General features: G+C 46.2%; 1 protein-coding gene across 1 annotated transcript in view; it reads left to right on the top strand.

The window, feature by feature from the left end:
• The window catches only part of LOC100542393 (adenylate cyclase type 9-like), a 46904-nt gene extending 26478 nt beyond the window's left edge, over window positions 1–20426 (top strand). Inside the window, exons 2-5 of the mRNA XM_010719365.3 lie at window positions 2643–2815; window positions 11513–11730; window positions 14949–15051; window positions 17246–20426. Of these exons, the coding sequence (XP_010717667.2) occupies window positions 2643–2815; window positions 11513–11730; window positions 14949–15051; window positions 17246–17458 (707 nt within the window). The 3' untranslated portion in view covers window positions 17459–20426. The remainder of the gene's footprint in view (window positions 1–2642; window positions 2816–11512; window positions 11731–14948; window positions 15052–17245) is intronic.

Here is a 20426-nt window from a genome sequence, read left to right as displayed (position 1 = left end):
CATGGTTTGCCAGAGAAAGTCATTTTCCTTCCTGGTATTAAGCAATGCTCCCCCAAAGGAGCTGTTCTCACACTGCCAGAACTGGCTCACCCATGGGGATGTTTATGCACAGCCTTATTTATAATTTTGTTGATTTCTGTGCATGCAGAAAATCATGTGCTTGGAGGGCTGCGTGCATGTGATGTCAGTTGTTGGTATGTGGCATGGATTTTTAGTACTGGGACGAGTTTGTGTCTTCAGAAGACAGGTGAAGGAGGCAACTCATGCCATTCCAATATGAGCAGTAGTGCTCACTTTGTCCTGGGTAGAAAATACCCCAAATCAGGTGTGTGTTGAGGTGGTCGCTGTGCCCCCAGCCAGCTGTAGGACTTTCCCCACAGGAGCGAGCCAGCCCCACTCTGAGGAGCCATCTCAGTGTGCAGCCTGCACAGATTGGCCACCAGGCAGCTCGGTTTGGGCTCTTTTCTTCACTTACTTGGTGTAAATCTAGGAGAAGGGGATCGTTATCAAATGGAGACTGGCAGGAGGGCAAGGCAGCGTGAGTTTTACTTTACTAAGGTGCAGAACCAACATATCGTAGTGTCTTGAGATGTTGTGCAGCACACTGTTTGCACAGGGATGGCTCTGTGGCTGCATTAGTTCTCCGTGCATGTAATACACATTGCTTACATCAGTACAGTTCAGCTGAATTAATAATTTTTTGTTATATTCCACGATACTTCAGACTGAACAGGAGCTCCTTTGTGAAGAGTCACCAAATTGCAAGCAGCACTAAAGCACGTACAGCATTCCTATCATAAGAAGGATTCAATAACCAAGTATTAGGTAGGCAGCAGTAGTAAGCTTCCATGAAGCGTGAGGCTGCTCTTCCAAATGAGGTTGGTTACAGCAGCACAAGGACAGTTTTGCTTTTTCCTCAGCACAGAGCTCGAACAGGAGGTAATCTTACCTTTATGCCATGCGTTGACAAAATAATTCTGCACAGTGCATTAAGACAGAAGAAAAACATGAAAAAAGAACAAAGAAAATACACCTGCTTAGAAGAAAAAAGAAAAAGCAACACAAAAAAACAGGAATAATAGCTTGCTTTAAGGTAGCTTTTATAAATAGAAGTAGGAAGCTTATTGCTCTATCTTGCACCCAAGGGTGTGTGTGAGGCTTGGGGCAGCCAGCATAGGGACAGCTGCCCCTGGGACCCCATAGCCCTGTAGGGATGCACGTGGCCACGTGGGTGTCAGTTCTTGCATGGACTGGGCTGGAGGTGCTGGGAATTGCACAGAGGAGCTGAAAAACTGTTATCAGCACGTCTGACTTATTTTTATTGGAAAGCTTACAGACAAAGTAGTGTCTTTGTTACGTGTCACGGGTGAAAAGATGTTTATAGAATCTCTCTAAAGAAAGTTTTAAGAGAATGACCTTTATCGTAACATCAGCTGCTATTGGAACAGAAAGCTGCTGCCTTCCAAGGCTGGAGCTCGCTGTGTTTGCTTCCAGGTTTCATCCTGTGGAAGGAGGCAGCAGAACGTGGTTAGTCGTCGGGAGAGCCTGTGTGTGAATGGGAGCGGGGGCTGACATCCCATAATAGGCAGCAGGTGGGGATGATTTGCTGAGCCCAATGCAGAGCCAGCAACCGTGGTGCCAGTGGGCCTTCCAGTGATGGGCAGTGAGCGTTCAGCTTTGGGATGGTGTGGGAGCCCAACGCAGGGGCAGGGCCGTACGTCAGCCTGTACCCCAACCCAGGGGCACTGCTCAGTCTGAGCTGGTGCCTTCCACATCTCCAGAGCATGGCAGTGCCCGTCCGTGCTGGGTGGGAGATTTCCCATATGATGGCAACAGAACCGACCCATTTCAGTGCAGGAGGAGACGTGAATAGCAGCCCCCTAGTTTTTGTGCCTGGACAAGGAAAAGAAAATAAGGAATATTCCGAACAAGACTCGGATCCTTGTTTTTCAGGAGGCTTTTGGTGCAGACCAGCCTGGTACAGCACAGTATTTACCGGTCTGGCCTTTAATAAGGGATCTGGCTTCCAATTATGCTTCAGCTCATGCAACAGTTGCAGGGCGAGCGTGTGGGCGTGAGAGATTGAGTTTGTTCTTTAGAAATGTGAAGTCTGCTCTATGAAAACCCGACAATTTCTAGCACTGAAACGCCATTTCCTTTTCCAAGCATGAAGGGAGCTTTGCCACATCTCTGCAAGAAATGGAGAGCGCCGGGGGGGAACACACACTGCTTTGCAGAAGTGCAATGTCAGTCCAGATCTCGCTGAAAAACAGGCTGCAAACCCTTTCCAAAAGTAAAGAGTTAATGTCTCAGCTCAGATTACAACTTGGAAGCCAATGCCTAAAGCCTAAGCTCTGTTTTCCAGAGTGTCTGAGTGCAAATGGAGTAAAGCAGGCACATGTCAGGCATGGCTGCTGCTGCGGGTCCCAGTCTCTGGGATCTGGGGCAGCAGATGTTGGGCAATCCTGGTTGCCACTGCTCTGCACAGAGTGTGTTCCTACTGTCTGTTCCCTGACACTCCTTCTGTGCTGTTCCCGAGCCCCCATCGTGCTTTTCTAGCTACTGTATTTCCTATCTGACAAGTCGAAAGTAGTGTTATTTTTGTCTTCTCGCAGTTCTCACTGTTTGTATCTTTTCTCTAGGATTGAAGACCTATCTGATCTCTGGTCAGAAGGTGAAGGAACCCCACTGCAGCTGTTCGCAAGCCTTGCTTCCCAGCTTGGAGGCTGGGGATGGAGCCAGGATGCAGGCAGCTCCCTCAGCCGAGAGTGCTGCTGACTCCACAAAGGCTCTCAAACACGTGGAAAAGCCAAAGGTGAGTCCTTGCTTCAGAGACGTGTGGATGGGGAAACCTCACCAGTTTGCTTATGAGTTGCTTGCTCTATTTGTATACACACATATATGTGAGTATGTATATATGTGTATATGTACAAAATCTAGCTTGATGGAAAAAAATGTACAATGAAATGTTTAGCAGTTGACAAGCAATCTTGGAAATAAGGTGGGCGTTTCTGAAGTGTTCTCAGGTATGCAATTTCCTTAATGTTTATATTTTAGGACCAAGAGATCAGTGCTGCTTCTTCGGTGGTCATGGTGCTATGGGGAAAAGAAACTATGCTGCATGCAGCTCCTATAGCCATAGTGTTTGTGATTTTCTGTTTGCTGTACTCTGCTCCTGCCTTCCCTTTATAAGGTGTGCTGTGAACTCGGGAACCTTTCCATATGATTCTGCGGCTGACAAGCCATTGAAAAATAATAAGGATTGTTTGTGTTACAGAAGAATATGTTCTGGTAGGCTGTTGTATCTGCTTGCTCTAGAAAGCTATATAAAAGATGGAGGGCAGTGTTTGTATAGATACAGCTTAAGGAAATGATGGCATTCTGTGTTCTCACCCCTCACGAAAGCTCTTGACAAGGAAATCTGTGAAATAAGGTGTATTGCTTTGAAGCTTTGCTGTTACTCTCAATCTTCCCAAACAACAGATGCCTGTTCTCTCTTTGTGCTGAGTCCCTGGTGTTGGGTTGCTGAATGAGGCACTAATGCCTGGCTGTCTGCAGGTCACTGCCCGTAGGCATTGGTGTGTGGACAGTGTTGGGAGGACCTCACCAACACAGGTTTGCTGTTCAGCCGACAGAGCTGGTGGCAGGTGATTTTCCTGCAACTCCATTTGGGTCAGGAAAGCATGGACTGTGCTTGTGTTTAATTCTGGAGTAAAAACACTTGATCACAAGTGCGACAAGCTGGAAGGCTGGTCCAAAGGTACGATCTAAAGCTAAATGAGCTCCTGACAGAGCAGACCAGGACTCTATAGACACAGAAGACAGCTGTGGCCATCTTTGTGTCTAGCCAAAGTATGGGCTGTATGTGGTTTGACTGGTCCCAGGTTGTTGGCAAGACCTTTCTACTTCTACTCCCAAGTAAGAATGGGGGTGGCACATTTGCATCCTTGCCAGCTGTCTCTTGAAAGCTATGAGAGAAAGAGGCAGGAAAATGCATCGTGGAGCATTCAGTGGTTGTCTATACAGGTAAGTCTCTGTGCTGTGAGGTGCGTGGCTGCGCAGAGGTCTCATGCAGCAGTAACAGGTAGGAGCTGATCTGCTTCTGGAGTTGGAAGGATTTGGGACAGTCCCAAGCGTGTGTTGCTGAGATGCCCATCTATGAAGCGTGAGAGAAAGAGGAGAGATTAAATGCAGCAGTAAAACTGGAAGTGCTGTTGGTGAGAAAACAAGTGTGCTTTGTTAACACCAGACAGCAAAGCAAGCTTCAATCAGAGGGCAGTGAAACTGCAGCATGGTTCAGTGCTGAGCTGCCTGCAGCTGGGACCTGCTGGGGTTGTTATGTATTAACTTGTGGTCCTTGCTCAGATGACCCAAGTCCAAGATGTAATCTGGTGTTAAGAATCAGCTTGTCCTCTGGTTTGTGCTTTCTCAAACAGGGAGGACTTAGCCTGCAGAAGTAACACAGACATCGCTGTTCCAGCAGTGTGCCATGCTGGGACGTGCTTTGGTTGTAGCTCGTCACCTCTCTTGCCTATAAACAGGAGGAGAATCAACTCTTTGAAGGGGTAGATAACTGCAGGACAAGGGGAAATGGTTTTAAGTTGGGGGGGAAGACTGAGGTTGGATGTCAGGGGAAGTTCTTTGCTATGAGAGTGGTGAGGTGCTGGAACAGCTGCCCAGAGAGGCTGTGGATGCCCCGTCCATCCCTGGAGGTGTTCAAGGCCAGGTTGGATGGGGCCCTGGGCAGCCTGGGCTGGTATTAAATGGGGAGGTTGGTGGCCCTGCATGTAGCAGGGGCTTGGAGACTCATGATCCTTGAGGTCCCTTCCAATCCAAGTCATTCCATGATTCTGTGATTGTTCTGGTCTGGGACGCCCTGCCTAGGTGTTAATTGCTGTTTGAGTGCTGATGCTGGTCTTTTGCACGGCAAAAGTGCAAACATGGCAATCTAGATAAGTGAAGGAGAGACTCAAATTGGCTGTTCAAGAGGGAAAATTGCTTCAGAAGAGCATCTAGGACAAGTGCCAGCTCAGTTTCAGCCTTCTCAGATACCCTGTGCACCATTGTGCTCCTATTACAGCAAATCTATGCTTGTAGGCACGCAGTTTTGTTCAACTCCATGAGCTCTGGAGGTGTTACAGTGATTTCACAGGTGGCCAAGCAGCCTCGAAAGCAGTGGGCCTCCTTCCCAAAGGACATTGCTGGCATGAATTCATGAATGAGCTGAAATTTGCCTTCCCTTATGGTTTGAGGAGCATCCCTATAACGCGTGCCACAAAAAGCATCAGAACATGATAGTGTAGTGATGAAGTAATCACATGAGTGGTGGTAATAAGTCATTATTATTCATTATATATGATATGTACAATAGATATATATGTATTTATACGTGTAAAATCCACAAAGAACAACTGTGGCATTTAATCACAGTTCGCACACAGCTTTTGAAAAGGAGTGGGTTTCTTTCTTATGGTGTTTTTCCTCTGAAGCCTGCAGCATTCTGGTAGGGTCTGGAGGGAGAATTTGCAGAAGAATCATGATAATTTGCAAAAGAGTCATGACTTACATGCCAACTGTTTTAAATACAAAGCTGTAAACAGTGTCAGTGTGGGAGGAGATGACTCCAACTCTGCAAAAGAGACTAAGAAGGAGGGGCAAAATTACAGGCAAGCTGAAATATTTCTGTTTCAAAGGAAGTAAGTGGCCATATTGGATGAGAAGGATGACTTTCACATTTCGGGCTGGAACGGGTGTGCTGTTGGACAAGACCTGTTAAGGAAGGTCAGGAAGGAGAATGCAACAGTAATTGATCCATGACAGGAATTGTGTTTCTTCCTCTCCTCCACCGTGTCTGCATTTAACTTGATTGCAAATCTCACGGCAGTATGGATATCAGTGAAAGGGACATGCAGTAGGTGCATAATTAAAACAGTGAGGAAAGATGCTGGAAATGGAAGTCTTTATTAGCAGCTGATTTTTGCATGAAAACACCATAACTTGCTTAATCAAGTATGGCATTTTCTACCACTTTGGTATCAATTTATTTCCCCTATCGTATATCATGAAATCCCGTACTTGACTGGGGATCATAGGCTGTCAGTGTGAAAACAGAAGGTGCATCTGCTTGTCTTGGTGTTTGCTGAAAGTGCATTGCTGAATTATTCATTGTGACTGGGCCACATCCACACCAAGATTGTGCCAGTGTCTGCAGCAGAGAATAAAACTAATGATATTGACTTGGCATAAGTCAATATGGTAAGTCAGGTAGCCTCTTTTCAAAAGATCAAGCTTCTTTTCTGAGACGGTTGTCTTCTGGTGTAACCCCAGCAGCTAAGCACACAAATAGGTCCTGCTGCTTTATGCCAGCATCAAATGGGGGTCACTTTCCACAGAATGCTCAAAGAATTCACAATATTTAATGTTGTTTTTTTTTTTGTTTGTTTGTTTTAAATGGAACTGTTTAGGAACCAGCTTTCTCCTCTCTGTAAGTGCACTGTTACTTGTTCAGGCTGTACCAGCTCAGCATTGGATGAACGTTGCTCATCCATTGCCAGGTGAGGAAGCTGGTAGCAGAGTGCTGGGCTGTGGCCCTGGGAGCAGTGTGTGTGGGGCTGGCTGCTCGGGGGGCTCAGGCCCCTCCTGTGAGCCCATGAGAGGCACTGCTGAGTGATGAGGTGGAGCAGCAGAAGAGTGGGATGATAGTAGTGCCGTGACAACCTTGAAAGTTGCGATTTGTGAATCTTTTTAGAAATTCCAGTGTGAAATGAGGCAGAAAAGGGATTTGGGGTGAATATAAAATTCTGAAAAGACAAAGGGATTGTGCTGTGCAAAGGGGAGCAAACCCAAAGGGAGGAGCTATGGAGGCTTTGGGACAGGTGCAAGGTGTACTGCAGAGACTTCAAGCAGTCCCTCCTGACAGGGAAGGTGATGGAAAACATTCAAGTTGGAACTTTTATCAGGAGGTTTCTGTAGGTAACCCACCATACAGTACAGTGTGCCAGAACTGGCATGCTGCTCTAGGGGCTGCTGTATCTGCATCCATCAGTAGACCTGAGGCAAGCCTGGTAACGAATTTTCTCAAGAATGTAGGAATTGTTACCAGGGATCAGATGGAGTGTTCCTGTGGTGCAGTACCCTGCCTACATGTGGCAAGCTTGGGAGGCAAGTTGAAGGACTTTGCAAGATAAGGTGTGGGCTTAATTCCTCTGAAGGTCATCGCATTTTAATCCAGTGGGATAGGTTGTTTTATAAGCCAAACCATGACATTTTAGATTGCTTCCAAAATGTGTAACCTGCAAGTTACAAGTCCTGGTGATTTTGCTTTCCTTGTTTCCTGTATGTTTGGGCAGCGTTTGGTTTCAACAGCATTCCACAGCCAGAGCTCCACTCCCCTGTGCTGCAGAGCTACATGAGAAAGCAGCCTCCTTTATTCATTTCAGATGTGTTGCTTTCCATTTCTCTGTGCCATTTATTGCGTACCGTGGTATTCTTTGCTTGAATGTGCTGCATTTTGTGCTAAGTCTTCCCTCAGCCGGTCGTAATGCCATGCAGATCCTTTTGCAGGCACTTTTTAGATGAGATAATTGCACTTTGGTCACTGAAGGGTATTTTGTTCTTGTTGGGGTGGTCCCTCGCCATTAAGCAGCGATTCCTGTAAAGCTCTCCTGAATCAGTTTGGCTTTACTAAACAAAAAAATTGTGATTTGTTTTTGAAATGGTGGATTCTGGTCCTTTAAAATTCTGTTCCCCGTTTCTCTTTCTTTTGCTTTGTTTGTCTTCAAACCATGCAGCAAACAAGTGGGCCACATTATAAATTGCATAACATGAGGAGGACACCAGAATGTTCCCAGCTAAATTCTTTTTGTCTCCTTGCAGCCTTGCCCTTCATGTAGTACCACCCTTGTTCCCCACTGCGATGTCAGCATAGACGAAGGAGCTATCCAAAATGGTTGTCAGGATGAGCATAAAACAATACAAAGGTAATTTAAGTATTTATCGCTTCCCTTCTTTTTCCTCACTTCTCTGCTTCAGTTAGCTGCCTCCTTCTTGCATTGCTGTTCCTTTAGTCAAGCTCTTCAGCAGCAGAACCAATTTTGAGCAGTTGCTTTCTAAACTTTAGTTGGCTTCTTCCCTCCCCCCCCAAATTTTCAAAAGAATTAGTTTTCTGAGCCCATTCTGATGCTGAGAAGGACCTAAAATTGGGACTCTAAACTATGCTGAGGGTAGCCAGGGAAAGAGGCACAAAGAGCACCACCACTCCCTGTTGCTTGCACTTGTTAGCTGCATGTCACCTGGCCACGTGTCAAGTGTCTTGCCAGTGTTCCCTGTGTCATAGCTCTAGAAGAGCCATTCCTGTTCATGCACACAGCAGAAATTCACAGTACCTAACTCCGTTCATGTCCTTTTTTTCTGACAAATACAGCATCTTACATATTCACCATGCTGCTGGCAAGATTGTTTTCTGTGCTTGTTGCTTAGATATTCTTACTGAAGCCACCCACTCCCTCTACAGTACCAGACACTGCCTGTTTGTCGTCTTGTTCCTGGCCTTCGTGCTCTCCCTGCTCTCTCCTTCTAGAAGATGGAGCTGCTGCCTAAATGCAGACTGATGGCAACGCTCGTCAGCTCTCTGTTAGGCTTTGAGATAAGTTTAATGCTTTCCCTCGCTGGGGAGATTCACTTTATAAACATGCTCAGATTGCTATCTGGTTGTTTTTCTTCCCGTCTGTCTGTAAAACTCTACTTGTGTATAGCGCTAATGGAAAACTTGCCAGCGTTTATGTAAATGGTCTGTGGCACAGTAGGCCGTGTTCTCTGCTGGGGTTCCTAAGAAACAGCTTAAGGAAAAAAAAATAATCCCTGCAGCTCTGAGGGAGATGGAGCAGAGTGGCCAGAAGATACAGTGCTCTGAACAGCATGACATCTTCAAGGCAAAAATGCTGTGGGAGACCTTCCCTGGCTGCTGAGGTGGTGAGCATGAGATGCTGCTTCCCCAGCTGCTGCTGCCCAGGGTCTGCAGGAACTGACTGCCAACAGGTTGTCCTCTGCTACCAACCACCTTCTGTGTCATACATTGTCTTCACCAGAATTGTTCTCTGAAGTTTCTTTCTATTGCAGCTACATTAGGCTCAGGTATGTTAATGACTGAGTCATCAAACCTTGCTTGGAAGAGTCTGTGCGGCACTGAATAAATGCTTGTGGTTTCAGTGGAAGAAACAAGCTAGTGGAGATCGATCACGTGTTCCTGCTGTGTTTGCAAGTTGTGTATTGCTAGTCCAAACCTGGAGCAGCTCTGTGGCTATCCAGTAAGTCAGGGATGCCCATTCAAACAAAAGCCTAAGGAGCAGCCACTTGCACAGTGTTGCTGCGGCACTGGATTTACAGATGTCTGCAGTCTCAGCTCTGTTAGGAAGAAGAGCCATCAGCTCCCTCTGCTCATCTCTGTTCTCCCCCCTCTCCCCCTCTCGCTGTGCCTGGCCCCACAGCATTCACATCCCCTCTTGTTCTCTCATCTCCAAAAATGATGTTAACCACTTCTCAGGCCTTCACAGAGCCACAGAATGGCTTGAGTTGAAAGGTACCTCGAAGAGCATCTAGTCCCAGCCCCCCTTCCTCAGACACCTTTGCCAGTGACTGAATGAGACAATCGGGTTGCTCTGAACTGCATCCAGCCTGACCTCGAGCATCTGCAGGGATGGGTCCCAGTGTCCTTTGAAGCCCCCAAGTCTTTTCAGAAGAGGAGGTGATCCCGTGGTGCTCTGCATCTCTGCTCAGCACAGCTGACAGCCTGTTGCCATCAGGAACCTCAGCAGCGCTGGAGCGAGCAGCACTTATTAAGTAGGGATTTTCTTCTTACACACAAGCAGTTTCAAACTCTAATCCTCTCCTGTTAAGATTAACAGAGTGGAGACAGCACAGGAAAACCTTCAGCTGACCGAAGGAAGAATTTTCTTAGGGATTTGAGCCTTTGCCAAAGAGCTGAAGAGAAAAGGCCAAGAGCAGTCCAAGCTGACCTTCTGTGAAAGAGCAGACATTTTCACTGCATCCTTTGGATGAGCTCACAGAGCAGGCAGGGAAGCAAACAGCACGCTTAGCTTTTCTTTGAGCTGCTCAGACAGATTTCCTCTCTTATGCTTTTCAAGCAAAGCAGTGCTTCTCACTCTGCTCATGGAGATGTTCTGCTGCTGCTGTCTGGTATCTTCACTGGTTATTATTTATGAGAGAAGTGAGGCATGAAGGTTTTTAACATGCACAAAATGTGCTTTTGTTGTGTTTGTTCAACTAGAAAAGTGGATACCAGAAATGCTTATGTTAGAAGAATGGGTTTTTTTGTTGTAACATCTTCCTGTCAAAAAATAGGAAATGATATATTGACAGTTGCCAGCACACATTCAGCTGTACCTGCCCGTGTTCGTGTTCCTTGTGTGGTTTACACCATAGAGACACAAGGAGCTTCGATTAATTTTGCGTGGCCATAAACCAGATATTTCTCAACTCTCAAGAATATTTCAGAGCGTGATGGGGTGATGTGATATCTATGGTCACCGAGGGACATCCAAGAATAGTCCTCTGGAGGAGCCGTGCTGCCTGCAGTGCGGGCAGCAGTGAAGAAACTTCTGTCAGGAGTGGGCTTGGGGATGGGGATGGATGATGCGTGGGAAATGATAAGACGTGGAGAGAGGAGATGAACACTGAGATATGCTAAGTTTGGTACTTGTTTGCTTTTGGAAGTTATAAAATGATCCTGACTAACGGCAGCTCACTTTCATTCCAGCCGTGTTTAGTTGTCTAATTTCCTGGATTTGCTTCAGTGCATTACAAAATGTAAAGGAAGGAACTTCAAGTTCCATGAAGGGGGGAAAAAAAAAAGAACATTTTTTGGCTGAAACTCACTTCTATTCTGAAAGGAATGAAAGCAGGCTTGATAATACTGCGCATTTCAGCAGTATTGCAAGCTGGTGTCAAAACTGCAAAATATATTATCAGTGCAACGGTAAAAGAGCTATACCTCAGTGAAGATGTGGCTTTGGCAGGGTAATTTTTTGCAGGATAACGAGCTGCACAAAGAGGCTGTTCACACAGGGCTGGTCCTGCTCCTGGGAGAGCAGCAGGGCTGTGGCAGTCGGCAGAAGGGGCAGCAGAGGGGCTGTCTCATGGCCGGAGGGAATGGTTCACGTGGGTATTTAAGGAGGCTTGGAGGAGAGACATGAGCTGAAGATGAGTGAATGAAGTTTGGATTGTGGTTAGTCTCCATTGCATGTGTAAATATGTGCTTTGTTTTCTGGTGCCTTGGGAAGAGGGACATAGAAAGCAAAAGGACAAGACCTAAACAGACATGGCCTTCTGGCAGACGTGAGTGATTCCAAGGCAGGTGGAGGGAGGGCTTTGGCATGACCAGGTAAACATTCTATGTGCTGAGGGAAAAGCTCCTTTTGACTTCAGCTCCATTCAATTTATCCTGTTTTCTCGACCATTCATGTTCCCTATGTCTGTTTTGCTTTCTGTCGTGCAGGCTCCCGGAGGACATAGTCCAAAGACTCAGAATGGACTTTTGAGTCCTCCACAGGAAGAAAAGCTGAGCAACAGTCAAACCTCACTTTATGAAATGTTGCAAGAGAAAGGAAGATGGGGGGGAGTGAGTCTGGATCAGTCAGCTCTCCTCCCTTTGAGGTTCAAAAACATCAGAGAAAAGACAGATGCCCACTTTGTGGATGTGATTAAAGAGGACAGGTAAGGAAAATAGTGCACATTGTAAGAGTGTCTGAAGGAGAGAAGGCATTAACAGGGGTCCCAGATACATAACCAGTGTTTGTGTGCTTTTCTTGTCTGGTGTCATTAGTTCTTAACGTAACATATAACATGTTTCATCATTCTTCTTCCATGGTGAATAGACATTCTTCCTTTGAGTCTTTGGAAATGAAAAGTTGTCTTTCAGTGACTTGTCCTGAAGTTGAACTCTTTGGATTGAGTTCTTCCCAATACGCAGACGGTGTACCTTCATCCGTGATTAAAAGTGGGACGTACAGTCTGAAGCACAGAACTCGCATTTCTGCATAGCAAGGGAACAACATCTGATAATGTTGTGTGGCTAACTGATGGCTAGAAGTCACACTTGGAGGCAGAGCTCTTCGGAGTGAATTCTCCCAGCCCTACAACATTTTATGAAGTTAGCCTCTCTTCACTCTTAAAACTCAAAGATTTCTTTTGGGCAGAGGAAAATACCTTCTCCAAAATTCAGTGGTGTGTGCTTTTGTAAACACACAGCTGTATCTCCCTTATTGGGGCAGTGATTTGATGGGATCAGCTGAACCAATATCGTAGGTTTGTTATTATTTATGACTGTTCTTATTTTTGCTTTGCTGCTTCCACTCAGATGAGGGACATTTTATCTAAATATCCTTGAAGCTGTATGCTCATATATACTCCCGGCTGTTTGGAGCAGCGACTGTGTTGTCTTAATTGAAAACATGACCAAAGTGGAGAGGAATGAGAGATGGGGACTCCAGTCCCTCCCCATTTTCTTCTTTTCTAGTTTGTTTTTCACATTCCCTTTCTCCTAGGGGCAGCTTCATAAGAGTTCAGTTCTTTTCATGTGTGTGCTCTGTCATTAATGGTCAAGAATAAGTGCTTAGCTGATACTTTAGAAGACAGGCTGATTGTGAAAGTCGGAATGTTTGCAGAAATCAGGAAGAACAAATTGGATTTTTGTTTAAAAAGTAACTAGCAGGCGGCCAATTTTAAGATAGAGAGGCAGGTTAATGCCATTGGACTGCTAAAGATACCCACCTCCAGCCCTTGTGTTCCTGCAGCTTTCCTCCTCCACGAACAAAATGGGTACTTCCTTCTCATTTGGCAAAAGGAAACAGTAGGACTGTGATTTGGCATCAGTCAAAGCCTTTTTTCATTTTTTTTCTCAACTATATATCATCATTACCATATTAAGTGGGCCATTTCTTGTTGCCAGGGAAACTTCTCTGCTGACTTCAGTTCATGTAAACATAACTTTCCAAAAATAATCTCTGGATTAATTAGGTCTATTCCAAATGGTTTAAGTCTACCGTTTTAAATCAGCCCTTTTTAACATTTCTTGATGTTAAGTTGTACGTAATGAGTCATTTAAAAGCATTCTTGATTCCCTACTGTAAAACAGAACATGGTTGGTCTCAGATCCAGTCCCAGTGAGGATGCTGGAATGGGAAATGGGAGTTCTGTCAGGGTGTCAAGGTGCTGGCATCCAAACTCGGTCACCTTTCATGAAAATTGATGTCATTCACAGCCATCAATAGAGGGATTTGCTGCTTTGCTGTTACATCACTGCAGAGCCCCCAGCAGCGCATGGCACTCCGTGCCTTGCTGCATAGCACAGGTGTGCTCATCTGCAATGGAAATTGTGCATGGCACTAACAGAAGATGTCTAACCCAGATATGGTGATGAGTTGTATAAATTAATCATGCAGGCTTCCTGCACAGCTGGGAAGAGGTAAACACATCCCAGGGCTGAGCTGGGAGCCTGTGTGCTCCTCTGTGCAGACAGGAGCTGGGTGCTGCTGGCATTCATCGTGCTCCAGCAGTGCATGGGGCTGCTGCTCTCTTGCCGTGCCCATGTTTTGCATTGCAGCTGATATCTCAGCACAGTTCCAGCGACCTTTAATAATAGTAATAGAAGTACTAAACAGGAATAGTGATAAAGCTGCAGTTGTGTGGCATTTTTTTGCATTGCTGCGTTACAACAGAATTCTTTTCGTAGAAGTTATCAGTTTGCCTTTTCTTGGAAGATGATTATATATATATATCTGGCAAACAGCGCAGAGTTTGAGCTTTGACTTTGGCTTTACTACAACCACTATAAAAATAACCCTCATTTAGTCCTTGCAATCTGCATGCTGCTGTGCATTATAAAAGATAACAGGTACAGGAGGCAGGAAGAGCACAAAATGCTTAAACTTAAACCACCCAACTCCAAAAAACTCAGTTGCTTGAAAACAAGAGGAGATTCCTAAGGAGAGAGCATTCTGAAATCTCAGATGAGGGTGGAACAGAGGATGACAGGCTGTCCCAGAGATGAATGGCATCAGCAAGCATCACCTTCTTGTGAATGTGCGGGCACAAAGCAAAAACTTTGTGCCAAGTGTCATTGATGTCACTGGGAATCTTCTGCCATAAACCTCCTACAACTCACACAGAACTCCCCAGCGCTCTGGTTTTGCTCTCAAAGGTGGGAAACGGAAACAACTTTTTCATGTTTTCAATGTTAGAGGGCTCTTTTATGTTCTTGTTTATGTTCTTATTGCACATGGTGCTGGAAGACGAGGGGAAGGAGTGCCCAGCCCCGGTGGTGCTGCCTCGTGCTTCTCCTCTGCTCACTGCAATAATTCTCAGTACCAATAGGCAATTTCACTTTTCTGTGGCAGAAGTAAATTTAAGCCATCCATCACCTCGGGTTGCATTATTCTGCAGCCTGGATGGTTCGGTGAGCGCTCCCAGCTGAGTTATTGTGGTGCCTGTGGAATAACAAGACAGTGCTGTTTTCTAAAACGAGCCATGTTTTTTTCTAACACTCTGTCACCTTTATCATCCTTGGCTTGCTCTGACCGATAGAATTGCACCTACGACATAAATAACCCGCAGCCACGCGTCTCCTAGGGTTGCACGTCTATGGCAGCAATTAACCTTTACCATCCTCTAGCTTATATTACAGCTATCTGTAGCCATCTGCAGTCAGGCAGTAAGGTTTCTAGAAGAACTTAGTAGCAGCTTCCTAAAAATACATGTCAGCTCTGCCATGTTTCTATCTCCTCCATCTGAGGAGCAGCGTGGGTAAGGGATGCCGTGGCTGAGAGGAGTGGTGGGAGCTGCAAGGCTGTGCCTGTGTCCCTGCGAGCAGAACCATGGAATGGTGGCTCTGCAGCTGAATTCAGTGGTGCTGACACTGTCTCTTTTCTCTCTAGCCTCATGAAGGACTACTTCTTTAAACCGCCCATCAGTAAGCTGAGCCTGAACTTCTTGGATCAGGATCTGGAGATGGCCTACAGGATGAGCTATCAGGAAGAGGTGCGTTCCTCCTGGCGTTGCTTTTCTCCTGTGATCCATCTGAGCAATATCTGTAATTGTTTTTGACACGTTTCGTTGCAGCTGATGACAAGCGTTATGAAGTGTCAAATGTGATGCGCTGCTCGATATTGTTGCCTCTGAGAACAGTCTCAGTTTCCCTGTTCTGTGCCATACCCTGAGTCTAGCCCAGTATTTGAAGTGGATATACATTCTCACAGCCCACCAGGATACACTCAGCACCTTATTTGCCTTTTCTCTATTTTCAAGTTAATGTGTTAATCCTTTAGGCAGGCCAGAGGAACATGGAAGATGAAAGCAGAGGACTACTTGCCTTCTACTAAGTATTCCAGCTCAGAGAACGGTAGCTTTGAATTTGATCCTTGGTCATGCCACAGCCTCCTGGTTATCTCCATGGTACCCAAACCATGTCTGTACTCAATATCACAAGTTCTGTAAGTGTGCAGTGTTCATAAGGAGGCAGTTCGAATTGCTGTAATTGGAAGGAGCATTGCATAAATGGGAAGGAACTCGGTGCCTCCTTCAGGATTTTGCAGTGAATGAAAAAAATGTCCTTTATCCCCTTGGGAGCTACTATTTCTGCAGGCATTCCATGGCAGCGGGTACTGCTGTCCCATTGGGAGGAGCAAGCAGGATGCTGCACGTTTACGTAGCAGCACTAGACATAAGCACTAACTCGGACTGCGTTTCCACATGCAGCTGAAAAGTTACAGTTGCTCTCCCTTCCTGCTTCCCCTGCCTCCTAATGGCTCTGGTGCTGTGAGCCTGCTCATTTTACTGACCTGCATAAAGTATTGATCTGTTTTGTTTTGCTCTTGGGGGCTTTTTCCCCTTTCTATTCTGAACTGAGTGCAACAAGAGCAAATCAAGACTGGTTAAAGAGTGTTTTTTTTCTGTTTTCATAAATCAGTATTTATACAGTGTTTAGGCCCCCATTTGCTGGCCCAGTTTGTACAGTCTGTACAGAAAAACAATGAACCCAGATCTTTCCAACTGGGAGGCTGGAAAGAGAAGCAGTGCTTGTCAGTGTGGATTGGCCTATTAATGTGGGTGTGCAGGAAATTCATAGAGGATGGAGCAGGAGTGAGGTCTATGTGTTTTGTTGGCGATAAGCTGTTAATTTGAGGGTGATTATGCAAACCTGTCTGAAAATGGGCATCTTCACTTTGTGAGGCAACTCCGCATCACTGGGGCAAACAAATCGTTGTTAAGGCACAACAGTGGTCCTGCACGAAACAAAAGGGTCCTCTCCTGGGGAGTGGGATGGCTGTCAGCACAGCTGCTGGCGTAGCTCTTTGTAGCTCTCATTCCATGCTGCCAGCTGCACGGTTGCTCTGCCATCACTCCTGAGTGGGGAGGGCTTGCTCAGCCTCTTGGTTGGAAAGCCGGGTGCTCCGTGCCGCAGGTAGGGCACCCTTAGTGCTGTCACTGTCAGATGCAGTGCTCGCTCCTTGAGTTCTGTTTGTGTGACTTGTAGGTGAAAGGGGTTGTGCTGCAGTTTGGATCGAAGTTCAGGCACTGTGAGGTTGGAGTGAGCTGGGATGGGGAGCTCACGGCCTGGATTTCAGCTGGGCTGGCCACACCAGCACACACTACAGCTGTACGGGTGCTGGGGCCAGCATGGGGTGAGCTGGCTGTGTGGCCAGGAGTTGGGGAAGAGCAGGACGTGCTGTCCTGTCCTCAAATCAATGCAGATTACGCAGTGTCCTGATTGCTGCTTTGAGTCCTGGCTGAGAGGGGGACGGGAGCTCAGCGAGGAGCTGGTTCTGCTGAGGGCTCCTTAGAGGGTTTGCTTAAAGGCCATTGGAACTCCTTTAAAGGATTATATTTCTTCTTGTTATTGTACGATCTATTATTACTGTAAATGAAAATACTTGAAGAAATCTTCCAGCTTTCTCTGCTGGTAATACTGGGTTATGTTTCTTTGTGTAGAACTGGCGATTTTTTATGTGGTCTTTATGAAAGTAATTGCACAGCAACCAGGGGCTGTGCCACCAACCAGGCTTCTTCTCAGGGAGCTCATTGTTGTCAAACCACCCCTTCTATTCCTTTTTTCTGCTTCGAACACTGTGCTTACAGTGGCTTAATGAAGTGGCAAAGTGCTCTGCGTTGCTCTGTTTTTGTCAGCTGTTTGTGGCACAGTAACAGTTTGTACTCGTTATCATCCCTCCGCCAGGTGATGAGGAATGCACCTGTGAAGACGTTTGCCAGCGCTACCTTCAGCTCCCTCCTGGACGTGTTCCTCTCCACCACAGTCTTCCTCATCCTCTCCGTCACGTGTTTCCTGAAGCATGGCATGGTGGCATCCCCTCCTCCACCCGCTGCTGTCGTGGTGTTTGTCATTGCCATCCTGCTGGAGGTGCTGTCCCTCATCATCTCAGTCAGGTAAAGCACACGTGAGCGTGTTAAATGGGTGGTGTGTGGAAATGCGTCTCTTTACTTGCACTTCTGCAAACCTAGCAGGCGTGTGTAAATTTAAATCCTTTTGTAATCACATCTTAGAAGCAGTTCTGTTGTTTCAGAAGAAGCAGTACATTGCAGCTTCTATTCCGACTTCAGGGTCAAGCTAAAAGTTGTACTTCATTTGTACTTCAGTCACCTGAATCAGGCTTGTAATTGGAGTATACCTACGAAGGTGTGCAAGCAAGGCTGGAATTTTGAAGTAAAGGGGTGTCACTTACCAACTGTGGCAGTATTTTGGAGAGTTAGTGTTTCCTAGTGGGTGTATTTTGCTGTAATAACTTGAACTGTGTTGTATTGCATAGTTTGTGGAGCAGCTGCAGTGGTACAAGTTTGGGGCAGAGCGTTGTGCCCAGGCAGCTCTTCCACTGGCTGAGGATGAGGAGCAGAAGGGCAGCAGTGAGCAGCTCATCTGGGCTCAGGGCTGTGGGTTGGAACCCTGCAGTTTGTTCAGCTCTGAACAGCTCAACCCCTGCTTTGCAGTAGAGCTTGCTTCTGCTCTCAGATATGTTTGGAGGGAACTGGTGTTTATTCACTTTGCAGGTACCATATTGAAACACTCCATTTTGGTATTTTTTCAACTTATTATTTTTCCATCACGTTATTATCTTTGCACTTACGTTTTCTTATTTCACACAAGCTTGAAGAAGACTCCTTTTACTCTGCAGTTACATTTCTCAGCACTTTGCTACCACAGGCCCACGTCACCACCGTCCTTCAGTGAGATGTAATTTGTGCTCACAGCTGATCAGGGTATCTGAGGTAGTGAATCTCTGAGGTGCAGAAAAGGATCATCTCTGACCTGAGGAGATCTCACCCAGAGTATTTTCTTGATAATAGCCTTCTACTTTACACTGAATAAGAGCCTCTTTTTGCAGATGGAAGGCACATAAGCTGGTAGGTTTTCAGTTCTGAACAGAATTGTGTTTTGTAGAAACTGGTATGTGCTTGGGGTTTTGGACTGTCTGGTTTTGTGTGTTGAGTTTGTGATATATGTTGGTGTCTCCCCAGCCTGAGGCGCACACTCCTGCACAGGTGTAGCAACCTCCCACTTCCCCAGCTTTCTTTCAAAATATGACTGTGCCTTACATGCTGGCTGCATTAAATTCAGGATGTATTAAATTGTGCACTGCGTTGCGTATCCACAGCAGGGGGTTCATGGGCAGCTCTGTTGGTGCTGCTGAAGCGTGGGGCCTGCCAGCATCAGGAGGATGGATGCACCGTTGTGCCCTTGTTCCGTATCACTTCCTTTAAGCAGAAAGAGGAATATCATCTTTTTTTCCCTCTTCAAAGCAAGAGCTGCTTGCTCTGACTGCGTGTTATACACAGAAACAGTGCAGAGCTTCCTGTGCAGAAATGTCATCCCAAATGGCAATCACAGAATGCCACAGAGCTATCTTAAGGGAGGGGATCGGCCTACAATGCTGGGCGCAATCCCAGAATTTCAGGAAAAGGGATTATTTTGGGCCCAAACAAATTCTTGCCCGAGTTTCTCATTGTGTTTTCATTATCATGGTGCACAACACCCCTGCCTTTAAATCAGTCTGGCTTTAATTGCATCCAGTGCTTGGCCCAGGGAGCACGCAGCACAGCTCTGGGGGCTGAGGGCTCGAGTCTGGCTGTGCCATGAGAGACAAGGAAGAGCCAGCAGGGTGAGAGCAGAAGGCCTCGTGGAGCAAGAGGAGGATGTTTTGATTTCTCTGAAGTGCCTGCTAATAAATTATTGGAGTACCTACAGATGAGGATCCCGCTGTTAGCACAAGTGCCGCTCTAGAATTAATTGTTCAACACCACGTGCAAAAAGAGTGCTTAATTTGGAAGCATGTGGCGTGTGTCACCTCCAGTTCTGCTGATACAGTGCAAAGAATGTCCTTCTGCCCACTTGGAATATGACTGCTTGTGTGAGTTCAGTTAGAATGCAGGGGATCTTCAAGTTTGGGTATTTTATATAAGTATCTCGGGAAATGTCATTGAACATATGACAGTATGTGAGATCTCACTTGGGTTTTCTTAGGGTTGCCTCGCAGAAACAGAGGTAAAAGAGATCTGCCCACTGTTCTAGGTATAAAGATTTTTGTTAGCCAGACCCCTTTGGCATCCAGTCCTTGTTCTCAACTGAAACCTGTTATATATTGATAAAAATGTGCATTGCTTCTGATAGCACCCTTCAGCGAGGATCTCTGGGTGCCAGAGGAGTTCTTGTTCAGAAGAGTGGGAAATGGAGCACCTGGTGACTTCATTCAGCCGTTCTGCCCTACCTTCACAGCGGGCAAACCAGATCTTCCAGGTGAAAAAAGAAGCAAGCACGGTCCAAACAGGAGAAGGGAAACCTGCTGTTGCCTGATAAAGTTAGACTGCACTTTGCCCATTCCTCTGCAGTAACACCCAAAGCTGCTGGAGCCCTGTGGCCCACTGGCTCCTCCTAAATTCTTTATGACCAGGAGCAAAAATCACTTTGTGCAACTGGAGCTCAATGAAAGGGTTCTGTTAGCAATATGATGTGCATGGAGTATTGGTGCACGGGCAGGAGATGCATTCTGTTCACCTTTATTTCTACCAGCTGTGACTTTGGTATTTAATATCCCACCAAATTGCTGCTGTCCCAAAAGCTTTGGATTTGAAATACGGGAATTGATTCTCAGCTGTCAGTAAGCACAGAATTGCCAGTAATGTTCTCCATTAGCCATTAATCATTCATGTCCAAGTTACTGATCTGGACTGCAGTTTGTGTAGCCATGCCCAGCACTGCAGCATCTCAGCATGCTGAGCTGCCCACAACCATCCCACCATGTGCCCCATGGCCACCTTGTGTCTGCAGCCCTCCTGGAAGGGGACAGCTGTGCTGTAGGCCTGGGCTTAGCTTCCCCATGAGGGTTTGTAAGTCCTGGACCAAAAAA

The sequence above is a fragment of the Meleagris gallopavo genome, chromosome 16 (assembly GCF_000146605.3).
Source record: "Meleagris gallopavo isolate NT-WF06-2002-E0010 breed Aviagen turkey brand Nicholas breeding stock chromosome 16, Turkey_5.1, whole genome shotgun sequence".
In the NCBI taxonomy this organism is placed as follows: Eukaryota; Metazoa; Chordata; class Aves; order Galliformes; family Phasianidae; genus Meleagris; species Meleagris gallopavo.
The sequence above is the reverse complement of the archived record's forward strand: the minus strand, read 5'-3'. Positions and strand labels throughout refer to the sequence as shown.